The 27,338-nt window shown below is 46.0% G+C and overlaps 2 protein-coding genes across 10 annotated transcripts in view; one reads left to right on the top strand and one right to left on the bottom strand.

The window, feature by feature from the left end:
• The window catches only part of MLH3 (mutL homolog 3), a 32,150-nt gene extending 15,049 nt beyond the window's left edge, over positions 1-17,101 (top strand). For 2 of the 6 annotated variants that reach the window (XM_054025656.1, XM_054025654.1), the window contains exons 9-13: positions 3,162-3,321; positions 12,647-12,670; positions 12,907-12,985; positions 14,489-14,640; positions 16,609-17,101. In XM_054025656.1, the coding sequence (XP_053881631.1) occupies positions 3,162-3,321; positions 12,647-12,670; positions 12,907-12,985; positions 14,489-14,640; positions 16,609-16,692 (499 nt within the window). In that variant the 3' untranslated portion in view covers positions 16,693-17,101. Of the gene's footprint in view, positions 1-3,161; positions 3,322-12,646; positions 12,671-12,906; positions 12,986-14,488; positions 14,686-16,608 lie in introns of all 6 variants that reach the window. The other 4 variants (XM_054025658.1, XM_054025657.1, XM_054025659.1 and 1 more) reach the window with 3 other exon arrangements.
• A 766-nt stretch (positions 17,102-17,867) lies between these two features.
• On the bottom strand, positions 17,868-26,704 carry EIF2B2 (eukaryotic translation initiation factor 2B subunit beta). 4 transcript variants are annotated; one of them, XM_054025662.1, is made up of 8 exons: positions 26,482-26,700; positions 25,292-25,412; positions 24,134-24,282; positions 22,574-22,737; positions 22,114-22,209; positions 20,988-21,125; positions 20,185-20,251; positions 17,868-18,406 (listed from the first exon to the last, which is right to left on the bottom strand). In XM_054025662.1, exons 1-8 carry the CDS (start codon positions 26,642-26,644, stop codon positions 18,249-18,251), a joined length of 1,056 nt encoding a protein of 351 aa, XP_053881637.1. In that variant the 5' UTR covers positions 26,645-26,700; the 3' UTR covers positions 17,868-18,248. The 4 variants fall into 4 exon arrangements, with proteins under 4 accessions (XP_053881637.1, XP_053881641.1, XP_053881639.1 ...); XM_054025666.1 differs by having other exon boundaries at positions 26,531-26,613; XM_054025664.1 differs by lacking the exon at positions 26,482-26,700 and adding an exon at positions 26,224-26,405.
• Between the last annotated feature and the right edge of the window lie 634 nt (positions 26,705-27,338).

The raw sequence follows: 27,338 nt of genomic DNA, 5'->3' as shown, positions 1-27,338 counted from the left end.
TCATAGGGAAGTCTTTCTGGACCATTAATAATTTTTGTCACCCATCTCTGAATCCCTTCTATTTCTTTTCTATCTTCTTTGAGATAGAGTGACCAGAACTGAACATAGTACTCCAGGTGAGGATATCCCATTGATTTATACAATGACATTGTGACGGGTTCCCTGGGGTGCAACCTGGAAGTGAAATACCACTGAGTCCTCTGACTCACCAACCTGGGCTCCCTCTTACACTGTGATGCTGTGGCAAGCTGCAAACCCTTCCTGCTGCACTTGTACAGACATCCACAGGCAGGGACACACCCAACTGAGTTATGTGAATGCTTTCACCAGTCACTCATGAACCAACAATAGACAGGCTCCAGCCAATTCCCCACAGCTCCCCAGCCTAGGACCCCAGATCTGTACCGTCTTGCCCTGGTCAGAAGCCTGACTAGCGTAAGTCTGTTCCCCAGTCTGTCTGTCCCTCAATGTGGAGAAGACATGCACCAGCTCTTGTTCCTGAGCAGATTTCCCAAATACTTCAAGCAAAACCCATTGGTTTAGATAAAATATAAAACAGTTTATTAACTACAGAAAGATAGATTTTAAGTGATTATAAGGAGTAAGTGTACAGATCAAAGTTGGTCACCTAAAAAATAAAAGTAGAATCGCAATCTGAGTTCTATAAACTGGACAAGATTGGAATCAAGCAGTGTCTCACCCTGATGGTATAGTTCCTTAATACACAAGCTGGGATTCTCCTTTCCAGTCTTGAACCATCTCCCCATTTCAAAGTCTTTGTTCTCCAGGCATGTTTCCAGGTGTTGAGTTGTGGAGGGAGTGAGGCCAAGCGATGATGTCACTTCCCTCTTTTATAGCTTATTCCAGCTTGCTGGAAAGATCCTTTGCTTTGACATGAGTCAAGCTGTCTCCATTGTCTATGTGCTATCTCTGAGAAGTCTCCATTGTATATGGTTCCTGGGACAGTCCTTGTGAGTGTGTATTCTCCTTAATGGGCCATCATCAGTATCTGGCTGTTCCTTTGTTGTAAATGAAAGGCTGGTTGTGGGTGTTCCCAACCTTACAACATATTTCAGTAACACACACACACAATAAACTTTGTAACTTCACGTACAATTATAGCTCATACAATCCAACGGGATATTAATGTTCAACAGATCAAGACTTTTAAATAATACCTCACAAGGCATACTTTGTACAAAGCATATCATAATCATATCACCGTGGTAAATATGGGGGTGCCAGGGTGTTGCTTTGGGGTACAGAGTGTCACGGACATTACAATATTTCCATATTATTTTCTGTCTCATACTTTTTACACCCTACCATCTTGTGTGCTTTTTTGGCTGCCACTACACATTGAGCTGTTACAATGACAGACAGGTCTTTTTCCTTAGTGGTTGCAATTAATTTAGAACTTCAAATTCCCTGTTATCCTTCCTCATCTCCATCTTACCTGCTGGTTTTTATACTCCTTTCTATTGGCTTTACAAGAATTTGATAGCTTGTTTTGGAAAGATACATATTTGGCTTCAATAACCTCTTGTCCCTTATCAGTTAACCACAGTGGAATATTTTTGACCTTCCTGCTTGCTTGTTTAGGGCTATGCTTTCCTTCTGTAATTCTGTTATGGTTACATAAGTGGCATCCATGCAGAGTCTAATGATTTTAATTTCTTCATTCTTGACATTAGGGTCTCTTTGACTAGCTTCCTCTTTTAAAAACATTCTCCTTTCTAAACTTGTGTCACAATTCTGGTTTTTAGTATGATTCCTCTCAGAGGATGTTGAACTTTATGATATTGTATATTTGTCACAGGGTACCTCACTACTAGGGCACTTCCTCCTGGCAGCTCTAGGAATTAGCTCTTTCTGGGTCCAATGCCCCATTTATCGCTTGTTTGCATGCCCGGCAGCCTCTTGCTCTCTGCGTCTCAGGGTGCTCTCTCTCTCTCTCTCCATGGCTTGGCCCTCTAGCCAGCTCAAAGTGTTTTCCCCCTTTTGGGGGATCAAAGTCTCTTCATCCAAATTATCTCAGGCAGTCTTCCCATTCGCTGCCTGGACTGTACCACTTCCCCAGTGGCTGGTGGGGGAATCCGGGCCTACCCTCTATTCCAGGTTCCAGCTCAGGGACCCTTTAATCAACAGCCAAGATCTACAACATCCCACCTTGCTACTATTTCCCTGAGCCTTGTCCTACTCTGCATCTCTCAGGCTTGCGCCACCACCCTTCTGGATAAACTCTTCCTTCAGGGTGTGGATTCCTGGGGTTTCTACTGTCTCCCTGGGTTTCCTCTTTTTCGTCTTTAATGCCTAGGGAGCGACTGCAGTCTTCTTCACTGCAGCCCTTTTCTGCTGCCAACTTCCTACCTTTATACTAGCCCACTGTTCCCTCTTAGTAGGGCTCCATCATCAGTCAGGCATTGCTTAGGGCTTGTCTACACTTAAAACACTGCAGCAGCGCTGCTGTAACATTCCAGTGAAGATGTTACCTATGCCGATAGGAGGACTTCTCCCATCACTATATCTACATCAGCTCCCCAAGAGATGATACCTAGGTCGATGGGAGAATTCTTCTTTCTACCTAGCACTGCCTACACAGGGAGTTAGGTCCATTTTAATTATATCATTCAGAGGTGTGGATTTTTCACACCCCTGAGCAACATAATTCTATTGATCTAATTTCCTGGTGTAGCCCAGGCCTTAGCAAATCTAATTTCTCTCAGGCATTGCCTATCAGGTTAAATGTCTCTTCTCAGACTCATTAACCCTTTCCAGGCTAGTGTGGGGGTGAATACCCCGTCACAATATTGCATTGCATGTATATAATATATTGTGGTCACTATTACACACAGGAAGTTCAGGTATCTTAAGAAAAGAGAACTATAGACATGGGGAAAAAGTGTACACCTTCCTATTGTGCAATAAAGCGAACTGCTGGGATCTCAGAACCATGGAGCCAGCATTCTGCACAAATTTAATGGAGAGAAATGTGAACGGAAAGAGAAGCATTGCTGGGAAATCCTGAGATGTCATTATATGGGTGGAGGAGATCGGAAGCTTCTATGTGGAGAGTGCAGAAGTGTCCAGCTCTGGGACTGATCCTGTAGGTGTGTGGAAGAGGGTGCTTCAGTTTCTCATTTCTGAGGTTTTCTTCTCAGGTGCTGCCACAAAAGCCTGGAGGAAATAGGCCTTGAATTATCATTTCCAGAGAACAACAGCTCCCAGATTCTAGTTGGGAAAGTGCCCCTGTGTTTTATGGAGAGAGAGGCCAATGAATTACGACGGAAAAGACAGCCTGTGGCTAAAAGCATTGTGGAGGTTAGTCCTGGATGCGGAACTTGAGCAAATTACATTGTGATGGTGTCATTCTGCTCTATATTAATGGTGCAGGGTGTTGGAAGAGTGGCTCCTAAGTGAAAAAGCTAAAGAGAGCCCTTGCTATGCTTTCAGTAGAATATTTATCCATGTCCGCTGGCCTCAGGACTGGGTCTTTGCTGGTGTACTTTTCATCTTAAGTGAGAAAGTAGCTCCTCCTGAAAAAGAAAGGAGCATGACTTACTAATGCTGTTCTGTCCCTGCAGGATAAAACAGCAAAGATTTACTTATTAATTGCATAAGAGGCTACATGGATGGATGGAGAGACTATTATTTTAAGTTTAATACAACTAAAATGAGACTCCCTAGTACAGAGGCTAGTGTTCAGTAGTGTGGGCAACAAGGTTGGTTAAGAGGGGTCCTGCTATTTCTGGTGAAGAGGAGTGGGCCACCAGCCTCTCTCCCCTAGATCTGTGTGGCAGCAGAATTGATAATACATACCATCTCATGTGCCTTAGACAGAGAGGCAATGTTAATAGAGCACTAGACTGGGACTCAGGAGAGCTCAGTTCTATTCCCAGTTTGGCCCTGGCCTGCTGGCATGTGACCCGGGGCAAGTCACCTCACCTCTCTCTGCCTCAATTTCCCTGTAATAATAATGATGTTCCTTTGTAAAGTGCTTTGAGATCTACTAAAAAAAGCACTAGATTATAATTTATTATTATTGAGCACAATTAGTGTTAAGCAGTGGTGTTTGTTTTCTTTTAGTCCCATAACTAGGCTAACTCTAAGTCTATAACTGACATAATTAGGGATGATTGCAGATTTGGAGAAGTGGATGAAATAAAAATCATAGTGGGTGAGTTGCAAGGAGGATTGCATTTAAAGATGAGAACACATTAAAACATTATTGTTTCAAAAACTCTCTTGCTCCAGTTGTATCTGTGTGGCTTTCAGTTGCACCTGGGAGGAGTTTAAACTTTGAAATTCCTTAGAAAATGTTGGTGGCATGAAACAATACCTGCAATCAGGAATCAGAATTGAAAAATATAAGTGGCAGTAATCTCTCAGATTCTGCTCACAACTCAAACTCCATTCACGATGCCAAAATCATATACCTCTTATAGCAGATCATTCATAATTTGACTGCCCCTCTTTCTTGAGTGCTTTGATCAACAGTGACATAGTTAACAAGACTGACATTTAATTGCCATCATTAGGTGTCAGAGTTGTCTTCTCCTATAAACAGATAGGGGCAGTTCATCCCTCTCAGAGCTATTGTTTCAGGCTTTCTGAAAACTGAGGCATCGATTGCTTGTAGTCCATATTTTGAAGATTTTCTTCACACCCATAAGTATTAGAGACATTAAAAAAAAAAAAAAAACGCTTAGGGATAGCTCAGTTGTTTGAGCATTGGCCTGCTAAACCCAGCGTTGTGAGTTCAATCCTTGAGGGGGCCATTTAGGGAACTGGGGCAAAAAAAAAATGCCAGGAACAGTACTTGGTCTTGCTAGTGAAAGCAGGGGACTGGACTCGATGACCTTTCAAGGTCCTTTCCAGTTCTATGAGATAGGTATAATAACAAGATGCAGCCACCAGGCTGAGCCATTCCAATCCTACTCCTGTTTGCAATATGTTTCTCTTTTGTTCATGTGTAAGAGTTTATATACAGGGAAGGTGCCCTTTTCAAGAGGTGATACTGCTGATCTCTTGGGGCAAAAAGAAGAGGTTGTGAAATGCTGTTGGCTTAAAAAATTGACCCATTTCCTTGTACTTAATATGGGAAACTTGGAGACCTTAAGCTTACAAGACAAGTGTCATAACCACCCCAATACAGACCTGCTTGGATTTGACTCATTGAAGGGAGCCTTTTTTTTTTTTTTTTTTTTTTTTTGAACAAATATTTGGTTTTATGGTGTTTGCTCTTATTCTCCGTTATATGTCATCTGCTGAATGATATTAGCAATATGAAAAATCAGAAAAGCTTTTCCTCCAATCTATGAATAATAACTAGGTGTGAGAGGATATCTACTAGTTATAAAATCTTGAAGGACATGATGACCAGAAACAATCAGATCAGTTCACTAACTACAGATAATACTTCCTTTGTTTAATAAATCAGTTAGTTTTAAATTTAAAACATGTTTTGCTAAACTTTATGCTAAACATTTTTCTTTCGTATGTATCCTATGCATTTAAAATAGTTTTATTCTAAAAATAAAAATCTGTTTTTTGTATTTTTAATTTAATTTTAATTTCCATCCAAGCAGAGATTGGCACAAATCACAAGTAAAAACATAATAATCATCTAGTAAATAAGAAATGCATAATTCACCATTTTCTAACATAGTAAAAGATGTAAAAGTTAAGAATCTTAATAAATGTAAGTTAAGCTATATAATTACTTAAATAAATGTGTATAGATATACTGTATCTTCCTGGTTAGCAAAAACTAAAAGACGCTCCAAATTTAGTGTAAAGGCTATCTTTAGTTGCAATTCAACTTGGTTTTGTGGTTACCAACCAATGAAACCAACTTTTCTTTAGGAAAATAAATTATTTAAATGTTTTAAATCAGCGTTTTCTGCTTGCTGATTTAAATTGCAATTAAAATCAGTGATTTAAATTGCTTTGATTTAAATTAATCCACCCTGTTAGAAAACAGCATTTTCTGACACCTCAAGTACATTCTTTTTTGAGTGATTGTCCACATGGGTCACACGAGCACTGGAAGTGGAATACATGTATATGAGGTCTGATTCTTTTGGCTAGCAATGTCCATGAGGGCCACACCTGTGCCCTGGGTGTCCTTATGCCTCTCTTCTCCCCTTTTCCATTGCTAGAGATAAAGGATAGAGTAGACCCAGCTGTCCCTCAACTCCTTCTTACTGCCTGTGGCTGCAAGCAGAAACCCTGCAGCATCTGCTTCTCTGCACACTATGTGACTTTACTGATCATGCATGTAATTTTTTAGAGAGAGAGAGAGAGAGATTAGTATAGTTAGGGTAGTGTCTTTTTTACACTTAGTGGCTATATATAACTAACAAACAAACAAACAAAACCCTCTTATTAATGTTAGGGACTTCCCCAGTACCAGGATTTAGTCACTGTGGCTGAAAGGAAGTCCCAAGGATTCAAAACTTGCTCCTCCTATGATTCAGTTAGTCCGCTTAATGATTGGCACTCACAGTGTTAGATGCTCAATCTGTTGCCTCTTCTCCAGGAGGACACAGAAGGTGAGAAAGGTCCACCTTAAACATTTTTTCCTGAAGCTCTCAGGTAGAGCCTCCTCAGAACCGGAGAGAAAAGGCCCTCTCTGGCCTGAACAGGCTTCCTCAGTCAATGCTTCAGTTTTCTGAATAGGGTAGGAAGGAATATCTTTCCCACAGCAAGCACAGACCTCAGTCACCCTTCTTGGGACCTAGTAAAAGGAGGCATAGATATCCTCAGACTATTAAGACAAAGGGTAGTTCATGGCCCAAATTAGGTTCTTCTGACACCCTGATAAAACCCAATTGCTGAACACACATGGTACTCAGGCAGTGGTCCACATTTCATCTGGTACTGACTGTTAGTGCATGAGATGTCAATGACTTGTCACTTCTGAATCTGGTACTGACCCCTACAGTACAGATGCTCCCAGCACTGACTTTCTTGGCACTGAAGTTATTTGTGGTGTCATGTGATCTTGCAGTGACCATGAAGCCTGAGTCACCATTAGTATTCTCAGCTATAAGAGTGCCCTCTGTATTTTGGTATTCACTACCAGTATTGCTACAGTACCAGTCAACTCCTCAGCTGCAGTGGTGGGGAAGACTCCAGTTCACCCCAAAACTCTGGTTAGGATAGAGCAGGAGTACTCATTTTCTTTCTCTCCTTCTGAGCATAGTAGGGAGGATATCCCACGGCCACTCATCTCTTTCCCATTCATATAACCTTTACTGGTCTAATAGGGAATCTAGGAGTTGTAGATGTAGACTTATGGGATCTCAGGGAGAGCACTCACCACAGGGGGGAGGGATAGCTCAGTGGTTTGAGCATTGGCCTGCTAAACCCAGGGTTGTGAGTTCAATCCTTGAGGGGGGCCATTTAGGGATCGGGGCAAAAAATCTGTCTGGGGATTGGTCCTGCTTTGAGCATCCTGAGGTCCCTTCCAACCCTGATATTCTATTCTATGATATCTGCCCCCAGCCCCTTATTCTACGACGTGCAACCTTGGGCTCTTTGGGGTATGCAACCAACCATAGGCGCCAACGTCTTCTTGCGCCGGTGGGTGCTCAACCCCTCACTTCCCCCAGCCCCGCCCCAACTCCATCCTGCTCCCATTCCAACCACTTCCCCAAAGACCCTGCACCAACTCCACCCCATCCCTGCCCTTATTCCGATTCCTTTCCCAAATCCCCGGCCCTGCCACGTTCCCGATCCTCCCCCCTCCCTCCTGGAGCTTGCTGCGTCACCAAACAGCTCTTCGACGACGGCAAGCGCTGGGAGGTAGGCGGAGGAGCGGGGCGCTCAGGGGAGGAGGAGGAGGTGAGGTGGGGCGGGGAGGGGAGAGGAGCTTGGCTACCAGTGGGTGCAGAGCACCCACTAATTTTTTCCCAGCCCCAGAGCATCCACGGAGTTGGCGCCTATGAAACCACAAGGAAAACTACCTCCACTACCCCTTGTAGACTTAGATCTCATTCCCCTATGAAACTTCATAGAGTGCTCAAGGGGCGCTGCTGGTGCAGACTCACAATATAGCACAGGAAGATGAGGAAGAACACCTGCAGATGGTAGAGCACTTGATCCCAGCAGTAGTCTACTCTTCCTCACCAGATTAGGCAATAGGGCCCTCCACTTCCACGCAGCCGGATGATTGGAAAACATTTCAGTAACTGCTGCATTACATGTTAGAAATCCCCATGGAGATAGAGCAGGAAGACTCACTCAAGTCTGCCTGAAAGGTGTGCCATGCCAATTAATGAGGGGCTGTTGGAGCCAGCAAAAAAATTGTAGTAGACCCCATCATCTGTGGCACCTACTTCTAAAAAGGCAGATAGGTGCTGTCAAGTCTGTCGTAACATTGGACAGATGGTGCTAGAGATCATCACCCATGGCTACCCTGCACTTCTACTCCTTGCCCCCTATGCTTCCTTCCCCATCTCTCTTCGGGAATCCTTCTCACGAGAGCCTATTACAAGCAGAAATGGCTTTATTGCTTCATGTAGGAGCCATAGAGGAAGGGCCCTCAGAATTCAGGGGAAGAGGCTTCTACTCTGTTTTTCCTCATTTCGAAGAAAAAAGGGGGTCTTTGTCCTATACCCTAGACCAGAGGAGATTCAACAAATATATATGCCACCTCAGATTCAGGATGGTAATACTTGCCTCCATCATTCCATTTCTTGTGGCTCAGGACTAGTTTGTAGCTCTTGACTTACTGGATGTGTACTTCCATAGAGCTATCCACCCATCCCATAGGAAGTACCTGAGAATCACAGCAGGGCCCAACTATTACCAATACAGGTCTGTCCATGGCACCATGAGTATTCACAAAATGTCTGGCAGGGATGGCAGTACATTTAAGGAGAAAAGGTATCCATGTCTACCCATATCTGAATGAGCAGAGGAAGGTCCAAGTAGGAGACTACAGTATCAGTTCTTTCCTTGTTTTCCCAACTGGGGTTCTTTGTGAACTGCAAGAAATCGTCTCTCACCCCATAACAGACAATAGAGTTCATAGGAACCATGATCAGTTCTTGATCAGCAAATCCCTACCTCCAAGAGGACAGGTTATAGTCTCTCCAGTCCATAATAAATGAGCTAAAATTGACTTTAACAAGGTTGGTGTGTACATGCTTAGGACTATTGGACCATATGACAGCATACACGTATGTGACACTGCTTGCCAGACTTCACCTGTGGTCCTTGCAGTTATGGCTGAGGTTTGTATACTTCCTGTCAAAGTATCACATGAGCAAGAGAGTCCTGGTCCCACCCCAGATTCTATGAGAACTCAGTCAGTGGCTGGGAACATATAGAAGAGGGTTTCCTTCTCGATCCCCTCCCTGACAAAACTCATCACAGACACCTGAGGTACAGGTTGGGGTGCCATCTGCATATGCAAGGGACTTGGTTTGAAATTGCATGTGAACATCCTGGAGTTCAGGGCTTCCAGCTGGCCTGCATGGCATTCCAGCTTGTTCTGCAGGACTCCATGGTGCAGATCTTGACAGACAATATATCCACAATACACTATATAAAGAAGCAAGGAGGTGCTCGGTCATCCCCTGTCTGCCAGGAGGCCATCAAGCTAAAGACTAACTGCGTATGTAATTGTATTAAATCATGCCATGACTTAGCTAGATTAGATCTATTCTATATAGGTTCTTAGACTGAATTTATCACCGTATCAGAGGGGTAGCCGTGTTAGTCTGAATCTGTAAAAAGCAACAGAGGGTCCTGTGGCACCTTTGAGACTAACAGAAGTACTGGGAGCATAAGCTTTCGTGGGTCAGAACCTCACTTCTTCAGATGCAAGTAATGGAAATCTCCAGAGGCAGGTATATATCAGTGTGGAGATAACGAGGTTAGTTCAATCAGGGAGGGTGAGGTGCTCTGCTAGCAGTTGAGGTGTGAACACCAAGGGAGGAGAAACTGTTTCTGTAGTTGGAGAGCCATTCACAGTCTTTGTTTAATCCTGATCTGATGGTGTCAAATTTGCAGATGAACTGAAGCTCAGCAGTTTCTCTTTGGAGTCTGGTCCTGAAGTTTTTTTGCTGTAAGATGGCTACCTTAACATCTGCTATTGTGTGGCCAGGGAGGTTGAAGTGTTCTCCTACAGGTTTTTGTATATTGCCATTCCTGATATCTGACTTGTGTCCATTTATCCTCTTCCGTAGTGACTGTCTAGTTTGGCCAATGTACATAGCAGAGGGGCATTGCTGGCATATGATGGCATATATAACATTGGTGGACGTGCAGGTGAATGAGCCGGTGATGTTGTAGCTGATCTGGTTAGGTCCAGTGATGGTGTTGCTGGTGTAGATATGTGGGCAGAGTTGGCATCGAGGTTTGTTGCATGGGTTGGTTCCTGAGTTAGAGTTGTTATGGTGCGATGCGTGGTTGCTAGTGAGAATATGCTTAAGGTTGGCAGGTTGTCTGTGGGCGAGGACTGGCCTGCCTCCCAAGGTCTGTGAAAGTGAGGGATCATTGTCCAGGATGGGTTGTAGATCACTGATGATGCGTTGGAGAGGTTTAAGCTGAGGACTGTAGGTGATGGCCAGTGGAGTTCTGTTGGTTTCTCTTCTGGGCCTGTCTTGTAGCAGGAGGCTTCTGGGTACACGTCTGGCTCTGTTGATTTGTTTCTTTATTTCCTTGTGTGGGTATCGTAGTTTTGAGAATGCTTGGTGAAGATCTTGTAGGTGTTGGTCTCTGTCTGAGGGGTTGGAGCAGATGCGATTGTACCTCAGTGCTTGGCTGTAGACGATGGATCGTGTGGTGTGACCGGGATGGAAGCTGGAGGCATGAAGGTAGGCGTAGCGGTCGGTGGGTTGTAGTATCACCGTAGTATCTCAGCACCTTCCAGTAGTGCACTAAGCAATGTGACTAAACATCTGTCATGTGTTGTTTTGTTTTCTTATCCTCTCCTTAGGGAGAGAAGTGTATGCAGTGGAGTGTCACGTGTTGGTAGGGCTTTAGAGCGTTGGGGTTTTGGGGGGTGTTTTTTTTTTTTTAATATACATGTTATGTATTTACGTGAGAGGGAAAAGGTTAAAGAAATATGCTTCGCACTTGGAGCAGAAGGTGGTGAGGTTTGTGATCATCCTTAGATCCACCCATGCAAGTTATAGCCCACTTCACCAGGGCTTAAGCAGCTTGTGGAGCTTCTCTGAAAAGCATACCAATTCCAGAACTTTGCAGGGAAGCCATATGGGGGATCAGTCCACTCCTTCATCCCACATTATTCCTTAGTTGAGGCCTGAAGATCTGATTCCTGTTTTGGCAGAACTGTCCTGCAATCATTATTTAAATAGGACTTCTAGCACCCACCTCCTGATTATGAGGTCACTGCTTGCTAGCCACCAGAAGTGGAATACATGCAGATAATCACTCCCAGAACAAACAATGGTTGCTTACTTACAGTAACTGTGGTTCTTCACAATGTTTTGTCTATGGATTCTGCAACCCATCCACAACCTGCCTTCCTTCCCCGTTACTACAAAGTCCTATAGCACCTAAGGTCTGTATTGGCGAAGAAACTGAGGGACGGTTGGGCCAGCCTCTGCCCTTTATGTTCTTGGATGTGAAGGGGAGAGGGGGCATGAGCACATCCAAGGTCTGGCACCAGTGAACGCTGCAGGCCAAAAGATTCCAATCTTGCATGCAATGGCTCAATAGAGGTGGAATCAATGTGGACAACACACCTCTTAGAACCACTGTCACTGTTGGGTAAGCTATCATTCTTTCTTATTAGCTTTGTAATTGAACAAGCTGATGGGAGATGCTTTAAGATTACGACTTAAACAGATTCTGGAAATGTGTGTTGCTAGCCCTTTTACTGCAGTCTTGAAAAATTGTAGTGAGTTTGGGAGTTTGCTGGGGTCACTTCAGGCTGGTCTATGGTACTTATATGGCCCTTATCATGTAGTAGCTGAGACTCACAATCGTTAATATATTTATCCTCCTAACATAGGTGTCGACCTCCCCTTTGCCTGGTGGGTTCTCGACCTGCCCGCCCGCCCCTGCCCCCACCCCTTCCCCGCCTCTTCCCACCCCTGCACCGCCCTTGCCCTGCCCCCATGCCACCCCTTCCCCAAAGTCCCTGCCCCCATCCCACCCCCTTCGCCCAAGTCTCCGCCCCTGCCCCACTTCTTCTCCACCTCCTCCCCTAAGCACGCCGTGTCTCCGCTTCCCCCCCCCCCCCCCCCCCCGGAAAGTCCAAAGCCCCGCCAAACAGCTGTTAGGCGGCAGGAAGCGCTGGGAGGTAGGCAGAGAAGCGGGGACGTGGCTGCCAGTGGGTGCAGAGCACCTGCTAATTTTTCCCTGTGGGTGCATGGAGTTGACGCCTGTGCCTCCCAACACCCCTGTGAAGTGCTATCATCCCCACTTTACATAGGGTGACTTGCCCAAGGTACACAGGAAGTCTATGGCAGAGTGTGAGACTTCAACCTGGATCTCCCACTGCCTAGGCTAGTGCTCCAACCACTGGCCCATCCTTCTTGGTTATTTATCACAGTGAGTGACTTCGAACTGATACAGTAAATATGGCCAGGTTGGGACAGCAGATAGGAAAGGTGAGGAGGGAAAAAACAGTAAGTGATTGATTGTTCTGCCTCTTGCTTTCCAGGAGTTGATTCAAGAACAAGTTGAGGTAAGTAGTGCTCTTCTTTTGAAGTGGATTAGGGTAGCTCTCTACTGAAAGTCTTGTTGCTTGAGACGGGACAAAACCTGGGAGAATACCATCCTTTAGCTCTTATGAATTGACAGTGGGGAGACATGGACCAGATGGGCCCTACTAGGTCTTCTTCATCTGTTCCCTCTAATGTTACTAATATTTCCTTTTCATACTCACTGGAAAGTTGGACCATGTTCTCGTTCTACTTTTAGCTATTGCAGACCACAGGAGGCGCACAAGGGACACTCCCACTAACCTTTCTAAAGGTGCTGGCTTCCCAGGCATGCCATGGTAAGTGAGCTGAACTTCTCCACTTTTCCATTTCTACATAGTGTACTTTCTGGGGCTTTGGCATAATATGGCACTTTGAATGGTTGCAGGAGTCTGACCCTTTAGAGACAGGGTGTCTACTAGGTGGCAGGAGGCAGTTGCCCTCTTTTTGGAGAGCTCTGCCAAGGACAGAACATGCTGCCTCTATTTGCATTGTTTGTAGCTGTTATCCACATTCCTATTCAGATGCGAGATGCTGACAAAATAGAGCCCTAATGTGCATCATCTATATGCAGGAGCGGCGCCAGGGTTTTGCCGCCCTAGGCGGGAAGTCCTTCTGCGCTCCCCGTCTTTGGGGCACTTTGGCAGCGGGTCCCAGAGCGAGTGAAGGACCCGCCGCAGAATTGCCGCTGAAGACCTGGAGCGCGGAAAGACCCCCCATCGCAGAATTGCCGCCCCCCAAATCCTGGTGCCCTAGGCGACCACCTAGGTCGCCTAAATGGAAGCGCCGGCCCTGTTTATATGAGCTCTAGAACTTTTAATTCAACAGTTCTGTGGGAGCAGGAGGAGTGCCCTGTTCTCAAAGAGCACATTTTTGGCTGCGCCAAATGGTAAGTTGTAGAAATGCCAGTATATGATGTCCTGGAGACCCTGGAAGTGCTTGTTCTCTAGATCCATGATGGACATCTGGCTCATCTTCTGGGCTTTCAGAAGCCCAGAAGGTGAGCAGGTCTCACAAATGCAAGCTGCAGTAATTCTAACCCCATTCATGCCAGCAGACATGTTGCATATTGCATTAACAAATGTGGATTGGTAGCATTGTTGCAATGGCACATCACTAGAGTCTCCAAGTGGCAGACTGCATACAAGATTTCTTTTAGTTAGAAGAGCAGGACATGTGCCATCTCTGAACTGCAGTTTACAAGCTGCTAAGGTGAGAAGTAAATGAGACCATAGATTCTCACACCCTCTGGTGTTTAGAAAAGATAAAGTTTATTAAAGTACCAGAGAGACCTTACTATCCTGCCTGGATTTGCAGTGGTTGCATTAAATGCCCAGGTGTGGGAAAGAGTGGGTGATTACTGAGGTGGTACTCAATCTCTAAGTAGCATATGGGGTGGGTATTCAGTCTTTCTCTGCTTTGGTAGCTCCTCATTTGTGGAGTGGCCTGGTTTTCAGCTCCAGAGGAAGCTGCTCATGTGCCTTGAGCTGCAACAACTGTAGCATCTAGGAAGCAAGGAAATAGTTGCCCTGCCATCTAGTAGCCTCAGACCAGACCAAGCAACTTAGGCTGTGGAGAAGCTAGTCTGTGTGTGCCAGGAAGGCTTCTTGGGGGAAGTCTGATTAAGTGGAGCTAAATCTGAAGTCTGGTGTACTGTGCTGCTGGTTTGTGGTCTCAGGGTGGGGGAGAAAGTGGGCGCTGCCCCATATTAACTTGTTGTGCTGTCCTAAGTTCCCAGAGGGGAGCTTGTTAGCTGAGCTGAACTCTTGCCAGCATATGCTATAATTCGCTTCTCTTTTCAGGAGCTATTAAGTTTAATGATAGCTTGACTAAGGAGGAGAGCTGCCAGCTTATTGAAGCTTTGTCCTTTTGCCAGCTGCCTTTCCAGTGTGCTCATGGGAGACCTTCCATGATGCCACTTGCAGACATAGACCACCTGAAGCAGGAAAAGCAGGTACAGTGTGAAGTGCTGGGCAGAGAAAGGCAACAAACCCACAGGGTGAGTTGTCTGAAAAAATGCATTTAATCTTGCTAAGCCTTTTCATCCAAGTTTCATACCAACCAATAACAGCTCACTCTGTATCCACCATTTAATACAAACAGAGGTATCCTGACTGAAATAACCACTGACCACATGTGATGTAAACAAACCTCTAGCTCCTGTCCCTCCCTTAACCGTTCCTGTATTATTCCCCACAGTATTGTATATAAATGAACACTGCGACTCACTGGGCACAAAGGGCATGTCCAGATGCTATTTTAGATTCTACTCACGTGGTGTATTGCACATTTGCCTTTAGAACCCCACTGTTAACATGCCATTTCCTGTCATATTTCTTCCTGAAGTTGTACAGACTTGGTAAGCAGCCACTGGTAATGGTTATTCAGCTATCCTGTATCATCTTAGGGAGTCACACTATTGGTAATACTCTGCAATTGAAACACTGTTATAAACTCATCTAAGACAAACTGGAGGGAATTCAAGAAGAGCAACAAAAAACTGGCCAGGGAACTGCAGGAGACTTATGAGGAGAGAATACGAGTTAAGTCTGTCTAGTTTGGCTAAGGGACAACTAATAGTGGGGAAGAACTAGTAATGTGCACCTTTCTAAAGCTCCCTACTAAGTGTGCTGTTCCCTAAATATGTTGAGTACATGGGATAGCCCACAGCAGATCAGTACTTTTTGCTTTTTCTCTTCTTTCATAACTCAGTTTCTTAGGAAATGGCTGCCTGAAACAGTACATTTGCTCTGTGTGCCTGGATGGGTAAATCTACTATTTGAAAGGTGGAATTATTTAGGATGATATGAGGAATTATAACCAAGAGGAATGGGATGAAATAAAGAAAGTAAATCTATGCTGAAGATCAGGAGACCAGTCAAGGTGGAGTGATTTTTTTAAAATCAGATTGAGGTTTTGCAAAACTAATTTGAAAATTTGTAATATTGCAACTTTAGATGAAAATATACAATGAACTATTTTTCTTAAATGCCACTTCCAATAGGGTATTTGAATTTTACAAAAATAAATTGAATAGTATGGCCCTGATCCTGCAAACAAGCTGGTGAGTAACTTTACTCACAAGAGAAGCTCCGTTTACTTTAATGGGGTCACTTGTGCTTAAAATTAAACATGCTTAAGTGTAGCAGCAGCAGCGGTTAAAACATTGTATTTTTATTAAACTTTTCTCTTAGGGGCATAAAATCTTTCACTTCAAAACAAAATTGCTTCAGTGTTAACAATGAAAAGTTACTTAGACTTTTAATGCACAAGTTATTATGAACCATTTTTGTATTTCAAAAGCAGGAGCCTGAAATTAGGCTCCTATGCCTATATATAGGCACTTAGGTGACTTATGAGCACAAGTCCCATTGACTTCAAATCCTGCCAGAAGAGTATAGCCTTGCCAAAGCATTTCAGCTTTCTTCATTCATGCCAGTTTATATTAGAATGTGGTGCTGGTTGCAAATATAGGAAGGTCAGTTTGCTTATCAGTTTTATGTTCTTACAGCAAGGGTGTTAATGAGGCTCGGGGCTTGTCATTTTCAGAAAAGATGAGCCTTTTAAGTGAGAGACTTAAGGGAAAAAACATGTAAAATCTGAAATTCTACTAACCATGAGGAAACTAATGGAAGAAACAAGTACAAAACACCTAAGCCTAAAATAAGAAGCAATGAACTAGCAAGATGTATATTAAAAAAAATCTGATGTTTAATAAAATAAAATCTTGACTTTTATCCACCCTGCTGCCAAGGAACTGCATCAGATTGTGAAACTGGAAGTCACGGAGGACATTTAAAATTAGATTTGCTAAAACACTTGAGCATCTTTCTGTGTGGGGAAAGGACTGTGGAGGTCAGTGAAGTCCTTTTCTCTTAAGGAAACTTTGTATCAATTCATTAATTCTCTTTTCTCCTACCAGCCTAAACCTAATTTGGCTAAATTGCGGAGAATGGCCCAAGCTTGGCAGCTGTTTGGGAAACAAGGACAGCACTTGGAAGTGTGAGCTAAAAACCAGACCCTCCAGGAGTGCTGTCGTCACATAACCCTTCATACTTCCAGCCAGCAACGTGAAACCAGTGTTGCTGCTTGGATGCAACTCCTGAGCCAGGACAGTATCAGAAGTACTACCGTCACAGCTGACCTTCTGAGGAGTCAAGATAATCCATGGGAATGTGGCAGGAGAAGGCTCCTACAGTCCAGAGAAGAGGCTTCAATGTTCAGAAATTATATTGTGTGCCCAGACTTGGCTATTCAAGGGTAGAAAGTGTCTCACATTTGCAAGTGTTAAATTCCCTTCTTGTGAGAATGGCAGGATTCCTCATAGGGGAAGGGTTGTTGTTTTAATGTATTTACAATGCTTTGAAAGTGTAGAGGGCTAAGTATTTATTAATAAACCAACACCACTTTCCTCAGGCTCACGTCTGACTGGAGTAAGCACAGGCCATCTGCAAGGTTGTGCAGGCAAACTTAAGAGTCAGACCAGCAAAGCACCAAAAGTGTCACTTTATTCAGCTAAGCATCTAATAGCAGAGCAATCCCAGCTTGCTGTTTCTTTTCTTGCCTGTGGCTTTCACAGCACATCAGTCCTTTTCCTCCAGGTGGAGGGGAGATCTCAAAAAAATAGCCAGATGCTATCTTCTCAGTAAAACATGAGGTTGCTGGAAAAGAGGTCGTTAAGGATCCTAGAGAACATCTTGCAATAAGAAATCCTGCTCGTATTCTAATTTTATTCTGCCTCCACTCTTCAATTCACCCTTTAGCTCTAAATAGATTGGGGTTTATTTCTATACCAGTAAGAGGGTCATGTTACAAATTTCTATTTACTTATTAGGCATTACTATAGCACACAGGATTTAAGTGCCTAAATTAAAAACAAGAATCCTGGCCCAGCAGGTTTTACTGTCTAAGCAAAACCAGAGGGAAATATTTCACTTCTTACCCTAAACGGTGATGTAGTGTTGCTGTGCACTGTTAAAAGAACTGTCATATTGCCAGAGCCAACTAAAGAGAATGCAATCTAAGGCCTTTGGTTTGTAATAGAAGGCTTTTCAGTTTGCATCCACCAAAGCAACTACAGCCATCTTGCTACAACAGCAGCTCACTACTGGGGCCAGTGTGCTCCTACTGTTTGAAGAATGAGCATTTTATTCTTGTGTAGAAAATAAGCCAACAGCAGAGACCACTACAAGCAGTCTTTATTGTAGCACACTAAGGTAATGCAGCTTAGTGGCAACAGAGAATTCCATTTATACCCAGTCCATCATTGAACCAGAACTTCTGTGGAGATATACAAGAATGGCAACAACAGGTTCCAAAAATCAAATAGATTAAAAACTGTTTCATGTGCCTTGTAATACAAGTGACAGAAGCAAAGCCAGGTGTAGATCTCTGCTCACTGCTGCTCTTGGCTAGGGTGGAAACATTATACTCCATGCAGATGTTTCCTTTTGAAGACAGTCACCCCCATCTCTGTAGCCCTGGATTTATTTAGCTGCTGGATCTTCCAAAAGAGCAAGGTAGGAAGAGCTTGGACACTGAGGCACTTCAAGCCAGTAGAGCTTAGAGTTCATGGTCATCAGGATGGTAGAGCTCACTCATGAGGCGATAGATATAGGAGGGTGCATTACCCCCAATATTGGAGATGAAGAGAGTAATGAGCTCTGGGGGAACATAGTCAAACACTGGGCAGTGAACATTGATCTTTGACAGGATCTCCCCTGAAAAGGAAACAGTCATGGTATTAGAGATGAACAACAGACAAGATGATGTGGAGTGTGGCTTCACCATACACTGCCTGGAGTACAAGTTGTGACCCTTGCCCCACCACCCCTAAAGTCAGCACTGAAATAGCAGAACAAGATTTGAGACAACCCCAACCGTGGTAGGTTTATTTGAATTATAGGTATAGGGCAGTCTTGGATAAGAATGATAGAGTTTGCCCCTGCTGATTAGCTGTTGCTGGTGCTAACCAGAAGATCCTCCACATGGAAAATCTGCAAAATGCCACAATGAAAGCCTTAATCAAAACTGTCTTAGCCCTGCACTTGTGGGGTCCTGCTGCACAGAAACATGGATTTGGAAGGTTGGTTGCTATGTAACTGGGCACCAGAGCTGCTATCTTTTTGAAGATGGAATCTCAGAATTTAAGGCCCAACGGGACCATCATGATCATCTAGTCTGACCTCCTACATGTCACAGGCCACAGAACTTCACCAGCCCCTTCCTGCAATATACTCATAACCTCTGGCCGAGTTACTGATATCCTCAAATCTTCATTTAAAGACTTCAAGTTACAGAGAATCCACCATTCATTCTAGTTCAAACCAGCAAGTGACTAGTGCCCCACACTGCTGGAGACGGCAACCCCTCCCCCCATCTCTGCCAATCTGATCGGGGGGGAGGGGGCGGACAGGGGAAGGAAACACACATTGCCCTCCAGTATGGTGATCAGTTAGACCATGAGCATATACCCACACACCTGGGAAAGAACTAGCTGGAATAACTCTGTGCCATGTCCCATCTCCAGCCATTGTAGATATGTGCTAATAGTAGTCATAGATGGGACATATGCCATTGTAGGCATCCTCATCATAACATCCCGTCCATAAGTGTATCAAGCTCAGTCTTGAAACAAGTTAGGGTTTTTGCCCCCATTACTCCCCTTGGAAGGCTGTTCCAGAATTTCACTTTTCTGATGATTACAAACATTCATCTAATTTCAAGCCTAAACTTGTTGAGGGCCAGTTTATATTCATTTGTTCTTGTGCCAACACTGGCATTTAACTTCAGTCCTTTTACAGCCTGGTGTTTGTTCCTCTGATGTATTTTATAGAAAGCAATCATATCTCCCCGCAACCTTTGTTTTGTTAGGCAAAACAAGCCAAGCTCTTTATGATCTTTTCTTGTAAGGCAGATTCTCCATTCCTCTGATTATCCCAGTAGCTCTTCTCTGCACCTGTTCCAGTTTGAATTAATCTTTCTTAAACATGGGAGACCAGAATTGCACACAGTAACCTGGCCTCAGAAGCTCCAGGGCAGAAAGAAAACTATGTCAGCCAGTGGTAATAATCCATATAGTATTTCTGGAGTTTTATGTTCCAAGAAGTCACACTACTTATGAGCGCTACACAGAAACTAGTTTGGTTTCTCTGCTACTGTGCTAGGTCTGTTCCGCCCACCAGCTGGCAGTCACCATCAGAACCTTTTTTTTTTTTTAATTACTACCTGTATAAGGAAGTGTTTAATGGGCAGGAACCCAATTACAAGGATGGAGTTCAGAGGAAACCCTGTTCCATTCCTCCTATCAGCCAAGTAGCATGTAAACTAGGACAGTGGTCAGAGTCATTTCAGAGTTTAAGACAATGGGCAGGGTTTCCTGCCCTTGGTTACAAGCTAATTCTGTCTTTAAATATGTGAGACTGGGGCCCGGTTCCTGCTGCCTGGGGTCAACACAACTAGTTCCCCTTCAAAAACCTGCACTAAAGAGGACCGGTACCTTCTGTGAATGGCAGCACTTCTTGTGGAGAGACAAACTTGTAGAATGAATCCTCTTCATTAGGAAACTGGAAGAAAGAGCAATAGGGTCAGAAGAGGCCACCCATCTCCATTATACCATATGGAGCTGGGGCATAAGTGCTGGAAGGGACTGAGCAGAGGAAAGTAAGGGCTCCACAGCTTAGGTTTGTAGAGTGTACAGCAGTTGCCTGCAGCCTCAGACTGGAATATGCATGGCAATTGCAGCAAGGGGCTCAGGCAAGCCATACATTCCTAGTTCCTTTATGCCTGCTTAGATTGTGGCTGCGCTACAGGATAGCCTGGTAGCTCAAGAGAGGAGAGAGACATGACTGCCCCAAGCTGCTCTTCAGTGACTTGAGACGGGATCCATATTACAATATCAAAAAAGCAGAGCAGGAAAGTTCTAAAACATCTGCTTCTGCCTTTGAAGATGTGAGTTCAAATCGCCACTGGATTAAGTGAAATGAATATAGTAACTCTCAGTCTCTAGTGGATGTTGATCTATATCATAGGAGCCCACCATTCAGCATATCTGGCAATCTGTACTGGAACAAAGGCCTTATCTGCATCAGTAGAGCTGTTGCAGGGAGGTGTATCAATGGGGGAGGGGCATCCTTGTGTTAAAATCAAGGTGCATTAGCAGGGTTAGTAGAAGCCTTCTGGGTTGCCAACCTGTATTTTAGCCAGTCAGTACTATCCATTCCTCACTTTCATGAGCAATATCGGTCCCTCTATTTGCCACGAGATCGAGCAGTTGCTGTAATCAAAAGTTGCTGCACCTACCTGCGGTGAAAGCTTGAACATGGGTGCACAGACGATGAGGGGAGTGGAGTGGTGTTTAGCTGCCAGTGCCAGGGTATGAGTCCCACTTACAGCAATCAACGCACCATTGGCCAAGATTGTCTTTGTACCAATGATCACCTTCCAAGTACAAGTTAGTATTAGAGCACTTTGCAGTGAACTGAGACAGGCAGAGAAAAGGAGCTCCAAATCCTGGGCTACTGGCTCAGCCCATGCTGGGGCTAGGGACTGCAGGTTCCCACCATCTATTTACATCACAGCAAGAGGGCATTACACTGACTAGACAGAAAGTGAAAGGCTGGGATTCTAGCTCAGTAGGGTCCTGGGTATGTTCCATCTGGGACTGGCTCTGCACAAAAGTTTTCCTCTACCTAGAACGGCACCCAGAACTGTCAGACCTGCCAAGTGGAAGTTAGAAGACTAGCAGGCATTCATTGGAGGGCTGTGGGGCCCTATTATCATCTCCACATGATAGTGAGGAAAGCAGTCCGAGCTCTGAGGATGTCCAGCAGCCATTTCCTGACGCCCTGCCAAGGGCTGGCATACTGCCTACTATATGACTCGTGCTCTAGGCAGGGGCGCAGTGCTTCCCACTCTGGGGATGGGCAGGTTTTGGGGGGGGTTTATTTAAAAAAAAAAAAAAAAAGCTGGAGTCAACCCTTTGTCTCACCTGGCTCTAAAGATCTGTCTCAGAGCAACTCTGCCTCCACTCAGCATCACTGTTTGTTCTAATGCATCCTGGAAATTTAGCCACGCAGGTGAGGGGCAGCTGGGAGTAAGTTGAGACTCCCAGTGGAAATGTCCCAGTGTGGTCAGTCACACTGGTCTCTGCATGTACACTATATCCTGCTCCCCATCCCCAGTCTTTTTAAATTGTAAGCTTTTCAGAGGAGGGGTTCTCTTTCTACAGGTCTGTATAGTAGCACTCAGATCGTGCTGGGTACAATATGTAAATATTAAAACCCCTCCTAAGACTACCTCTCTAGCCACCTCTCTCCAAGCTCTTTGAGGACTTTGATAGGGAGAGCAAACTCACTTGACACTGCCTATGGATGGCCCTATAAGGCCTGAGCACCAGAACCCCACTACTGCACCCCAAAAAACCTACCTTGTTGACTCGAGACATGACAGCAAAGATGGCTGCATCACTCATGACAGTGGTTTCAATCTCCTCTTTGGAAAGACGGACGGCCATTTCGTGACCCTACAGAAGAGAGAGAGACTGGTGAGTTCCTTAAGAGGAACCAGACAAGGAAGCTCCTGAGCTGGACTCGATGCAGTGCCAGACACACTCAATTCAAACCAGAAGTTACATTATCTGAGCCAGATATGTGCCAGTGATATAGCACATATGCTGTCCTCTAAATCACTGGTGGGGCAGGCAAGAAGTTTCCCCCACTTCTTGGCAGTAGCCAGCAATCTCACAACATTTCTTAGGGCAGTCTAGTCACTCCCTCATGCTGAGCAGAAGGGCCTGTTATTTCTACACCTGCTTCTCCTAAGGCAGATAAGACACTGCACAGATACCACAGGCACAGCCTGGAGAACACGGCCAACCAGGGACCTACCTGGCAGAAGGGCGCACATTCCGCTACAATGACATGGAATTTCCGCTTGCGTGCTGCCTCCTTCAGGAAGGCCTCGACAGTGCGAGAGTAGCCAATGGTCATGATCACCTCATTGGAATGGATGTGCTCCAATGCCTGCATCGCAATGTTATCAGTGGTGCCCTCTGCAAGGGAAGCCATCCAGCAGTAAGAGGAGAGTCAGGCCTAACACCTGCCATGCTGATTCCTGCCACAGACAGCACCAACAGGAAAGGGCACAAGCCCTCTGCCACAGCACACAACTGCAATTATCTCTCTCTGGAGCTATCCCATAGGCCAAAAAACCCCAAAAAACATACTTTTTAGAGCTTTGGGTTTGAAGGGCGAGCATCTGAGGGTTTGAGCTCCAACTTGATGAAAGGGCACAACATTCCTTATCTGAACACTGAGACCCCAATTTGGTAAGTAGGTTATTACTTGACCCCCCCGAAACCAGGCTCTGTGTCACATCACCGTTAGCTCAGGCAGCAACATGGCCATTGGTGGAGGAGCATCAGTTCAGTTCCCCAGCCCTTGCACCAGCTGGGATCATGCTAGAGCCTGGCTGTACGTGCCTTGTGGCAGCACAAAGGGCACCACACCCTGACCTCCATAGGCTCCCAAACTGCCCAGGAAAAGAAGGCATATTGAAAATCTCATAATGGGAGAGGAAAGGACTAGCATCAGCCATGGTGGCCACCCTGCCCACAGACTAGCTCTTGGTGCCAGAATGGGAGATGCATGAGGAAGTTATAGCCTGTCAATACTGAATGTGGAGGGGGGTTGCCAAGCAATGTAATCCTCAAGAAGACAGATGTAGAAGACAGTCACACTGGTCTCTGCATGTACACTGCTCCCCATCCCCAGTCTTTTTAAATTGCAAGTTTTCAGGTGAGAGGTTCTCTTTCTACATGTCTGTATAGTAGCACTCAGATTGTGCTGGGTACAATATGTAAATATTAAAACGCCTCCTGAGACATCCTCTCTAACCACCTCAATAACCTGTTGGGAAGGAGAACTGAAGCAGAATGCTGTACCATGTGCAGAGTGGAGTTTGGGAGGCTCATAGCAACCCTCGTAGCTGTCTCAGGTGCTGCATGCAGACCTCCTTGGCTGCAGAGACAATACTTGCAATGCATCCGCCAGAGAAGAAGTGCAGGGGAAAATATTTAATTCTGTTCCCTGCAGGACAGAAGTCTGTCTCCAGGGTCCATCCCTGTCCTGAGCACACCATAGCTCCATCTTAGTCAATTGGGGGAAGGGCTCTACTCAGGTTCTTTCAAAGCCTTGAGTGTAAACCGCACAGGGCTGAATTTTGCCTGTTTCCAGAAGGTGCATACTTGACACTGTTCTGCTCTCCTCACAGGACCACAGAGGAAGGGATCCCTGTGTACTGCTCCCGGGACACACATTCTGCAAGATTGAGTCTCACAGCTCCCCATCCTTTCCATTCAAACTGGGAACTGGCTCGTCCCCATCCCTAATCCCATGAGCAGCCCTCTCTCCCACCCAATGATAGAATGGTTTTAGTTCATCTCCTACCCAGCTCTATCAGCAGCTCACTAATAGCTTCAATCACATTAGCCCTGAGTGGGGGATAGGGTGTGTTGAAGTCCTCACTGAGCCCTCCAGAGGTCAGAAGCTTGTGCAGTGACTCCTGCTGGTCACTCTCCTCACTGCGCCCATGGAGCCTATGGAGAGAACACAGCCCATCACAGCAAGAAGGGAGCACAAGTAAACAACGTGTTGAAGCCTATAGAAGAGGCTGCTTTTGAGCTACACTGTCGTTCCACAGCAGAGAAATAAGGGGCCTTACTTATTTGGGGTCAGATAAGAGGGCCACACATACTTTCTCAAACAGCCTCCAGAGCAGACATGCCAAACCTGTGGAAAAAAGGCAGAAATTGGGCTTGTTTTTGGCTTAATTGGCTTGTTGGCTAGTTTTTGGCTTGTAGCTTGTTGCTTCTTTTTTTTGATCAGCTCCTGGCAAGCGGGGACGGGGGAAGAGAGAGTCAGGGGTGCACAACAGGCCCACCACAGTCTAGACTGCACACCAGGGGGGAAATCTAGTCACATAGAGTATTGGGGGTTCTTAGGGATTGGCTTGTTTTGGCCTTGTTTTGAAATGGGATTAGCTTGATTTTTGGCTTATTGTGAAAGTTGGGATGCTTATTTACCATGTGAAAGTTGGCAACTGTGCTCCAGAGCTGTCTGTGTCAGAAAGCTACCTGAAGCTTTGCCAATAACTGTACCTTCTGAAAGCTATGTAAGTAAACTTTGAAAGCTGCAGGAGACACATGGAACAACCTGGCTCAAGGCTGCTGTTCCAACAGAACTCTCTCTCCTAGGAAAGTGGGAAGAGAACAGCACGTGCAGTACAGGATCAGAACACAGAGAGATCTGCAGCAGAGGGAGGGTTCACACAGCAGTAACACATACTAGAGGAAACATGGTCAGTAGCAGGGAAACCACAAGGCTCATTGGGGCTACAAACTTTCCTACAAAGGAATTAAAGGAGTTTAACCTTGAAGGAAAATCTTTGAGACAGGGAGGACAGACCTCTCATTTAGACTCCTGAAGAGGTCTCACGGGACCAGCAGAGAAGACACCATACAGGATCCAAATGATCCTGTCAAGAAGATCTTCTCCCAAATCATTGAGAGGGATACACACAGGCAGCAAGGGGAGGGAGAGCTTCACCTGCCATACTCCTCACGAATGATCTTCAGCACTCGCCGCACCATGTTTCCCACAGTGGTCTCAGATGGCTGGGCTGCAGTCATCCTCTTGCCCTCCTTCCGAATCAGCGCCATCAGCTCCCCTGAAATAAGGGGATGGCTTAGTCTCTATCCTTCCAAGAGCAGGTCCTGGCCACAGCCTCAAGTAACTCCACAGCCAGTGGCCCTATGCCAGCTTAAAACCAATCTACCCTTCAACAGCCCTGCACCTGTTTCAATTGCTACTAACATACTGGAATAAATATTTAGACAGAAAACTTAGCACCATGATCTAGAAAAATAACAGAGCCATGAGCAAAAAAAAAAAAAAAAAAGTTTCAGGTGGGCTATAAAGGAGAGATCATTCCAAACTTGACAAGCTTTTAGATAATATTACTACATGAGTGGATGAGGTGAAGACGATAGATGAGATGGGATTTTTACTAAAATATTTCATGCAGTATATCACTAAATCCCACTCACAAAACTAAGTCAAAGTGGTTTGGATGTGTCACATTCCAGGAACTGTTCAGAGGATCATAAACCGTGAAGCACTGAGAGAGGAAAATCCAGCTGCTGGGTACTGCACGTGTCAGCGTTAGCTCTGGTTTTATTTAACAGAGCATACTGAATTGGGAAGATCTGCAAATACCAGCAGGGAGGGAGAAATCCAGCGGATCTTAGGAAAAGGCGGCGGGGGGGATGGAGGGGGAAAGGAGACTCGGTATTCACGGGGAAGTATCCCAAATCCAGGGCCGTGGTGGGCGGCAGACACTCATTTTGCTGATCAGAGAATGTTACCTATCAAAGCTAGAGAGGGGGCTCATTAAAGAGCTAACCCCTAGGGCAAGCCGTGATTTCAGGGCGGGCGAGAGAGGGGCGGACGGAGGGATAATCACTGCGAGTGCCAGGAACCTTGAGCGCGGGCCTGTGGCTGGGAGGAAGCACCGGGGCCGGGCGGCGCCGAGTCCTACGGAGAGGGAGAATCCCAGCTGCGGCTCGGGGAAGCCCCTTGTCAGCGAGATGGGGCCGGGAGCGCCCATCGCTGGGGAAACGAGCCCGGGCACCGCTCGAGGGCAGGGAGCTGGCGCAGGCTGCGGGGACACCAGCGCCCCAGACGGGGGTTCCCAGCCAAGGGCTCCCGCGGGACCGCAGCTGCCCGCCCCGCCTCACCCGCGCTGCCCCAGCGCCCATGGCCGATGATCTTCCGCAGCAGCCCCACCGTCTGCCGCGCCGCCTCCTCGGAGCTGAGCCGCTCCCCGCCCCGCTTCAGCCGCGCCACGAAGGCCTCGATCCGCTCCGACAGCTCCGACTCCTTCTCGGCCGCGCCCGGCATCTTGACGGCGGCGGGAGCGAACTAAGGTCGGAACTGTGAGATCGAGGGCACCACTTCCACCCGGATATAAGCCAGAACGGACCACTTCCGCCTGTGTCCTCTGCTATTGGCCGAGAGCCATTCTCTTCCCGTCCACTCCAGGCCTTTAAGCCAATCACAGAGACGGTCAAGGAGTCTCTCGTTCAGCGATTTCGCGGGGGGGGTTGTGCAATGTTTTCCGTCTAGAGGCTGTGACCTCTGACCCTCTCCTAAATTAGCGTCATTCCAGGGCCCTCCTCCGAGTCCGGCCGCTTGGAGTCTGCCGGCGTGGTGGAGCTAGGGAGGCTTCGTGGAGTCCACGTGGGGCAAAGTGAGACACATGTGTCTGGGGGAGGGGCGAAGGGAGCCCCACGTGCCTGAGATATGGGGAGCAAGTCCCTGGAACGTTCTGGGGGGAGCATGAAGCGAGCCCCACGTGCATACCTCCCAACATGTCAAGTGGCTAAAGTGGGACGCTGCGCCACTGAGGTTCAGCCTCTCTGCCCCTTGTGCCGAATATGATATTGTGACAGCGCATGGGGTTGCAATGATGCTGAAATTTAGCCTGGCCACCCTGGCAGAGACAGCAGAGGGACAGACCAAACCTGAGTGGCGCTGTAACCCTGCATCCCAAGTTGCAACACCACTTGGTTTGAGCGCCCAGAGCTAACTGCAC

The sequence above is a fragment of the Malaclemys terrapin genome, chromosome 4, assembly GCF_027887155.1.
Source record: "Malaclemys terrapin pileata isolate rMalTer1 chromosome 4, rMalTer1.hap1, whole genome shotgun sequence".
Classification (NCBI taxonomy): Eukaryota; Metazoa; Chordata; order Testudines; family Emydidae; genus Malaclemys; species Malaclemys terrapin.
The sequence above is the reverse complement of the archived record's forward strand: the minus strand, read 5'-3'. Positions and strand labels throughout refer to the sequence as shown.

Excerpts from the sequence above, each read along its gene's own strand:
- EIF2B2 (XM_054025662.1), bottom strand. The coding sequence starts at position 26,644 with ATGCCGGGCGCGGCCGAGAAGGAGTCGGAGCTGTCGGAGCGGATCGAG. Across the intron at positions 22,210-22,573 it reads AATGTGCGCCCTTCTGCCAG|GGTCACGAAATGGCCGTCCG; the intron begins GTAGGTCCCTGG and ends TCTCTTCTGTAG. Across the intron at positions 20,252-20,987 it reads TGTTCAAGCTTTCACCGCAG|TTTCCTAATGAAGAGGATTC; the intron begins GTAGGTGCAGCA and ends TCTTTCTTCCAG.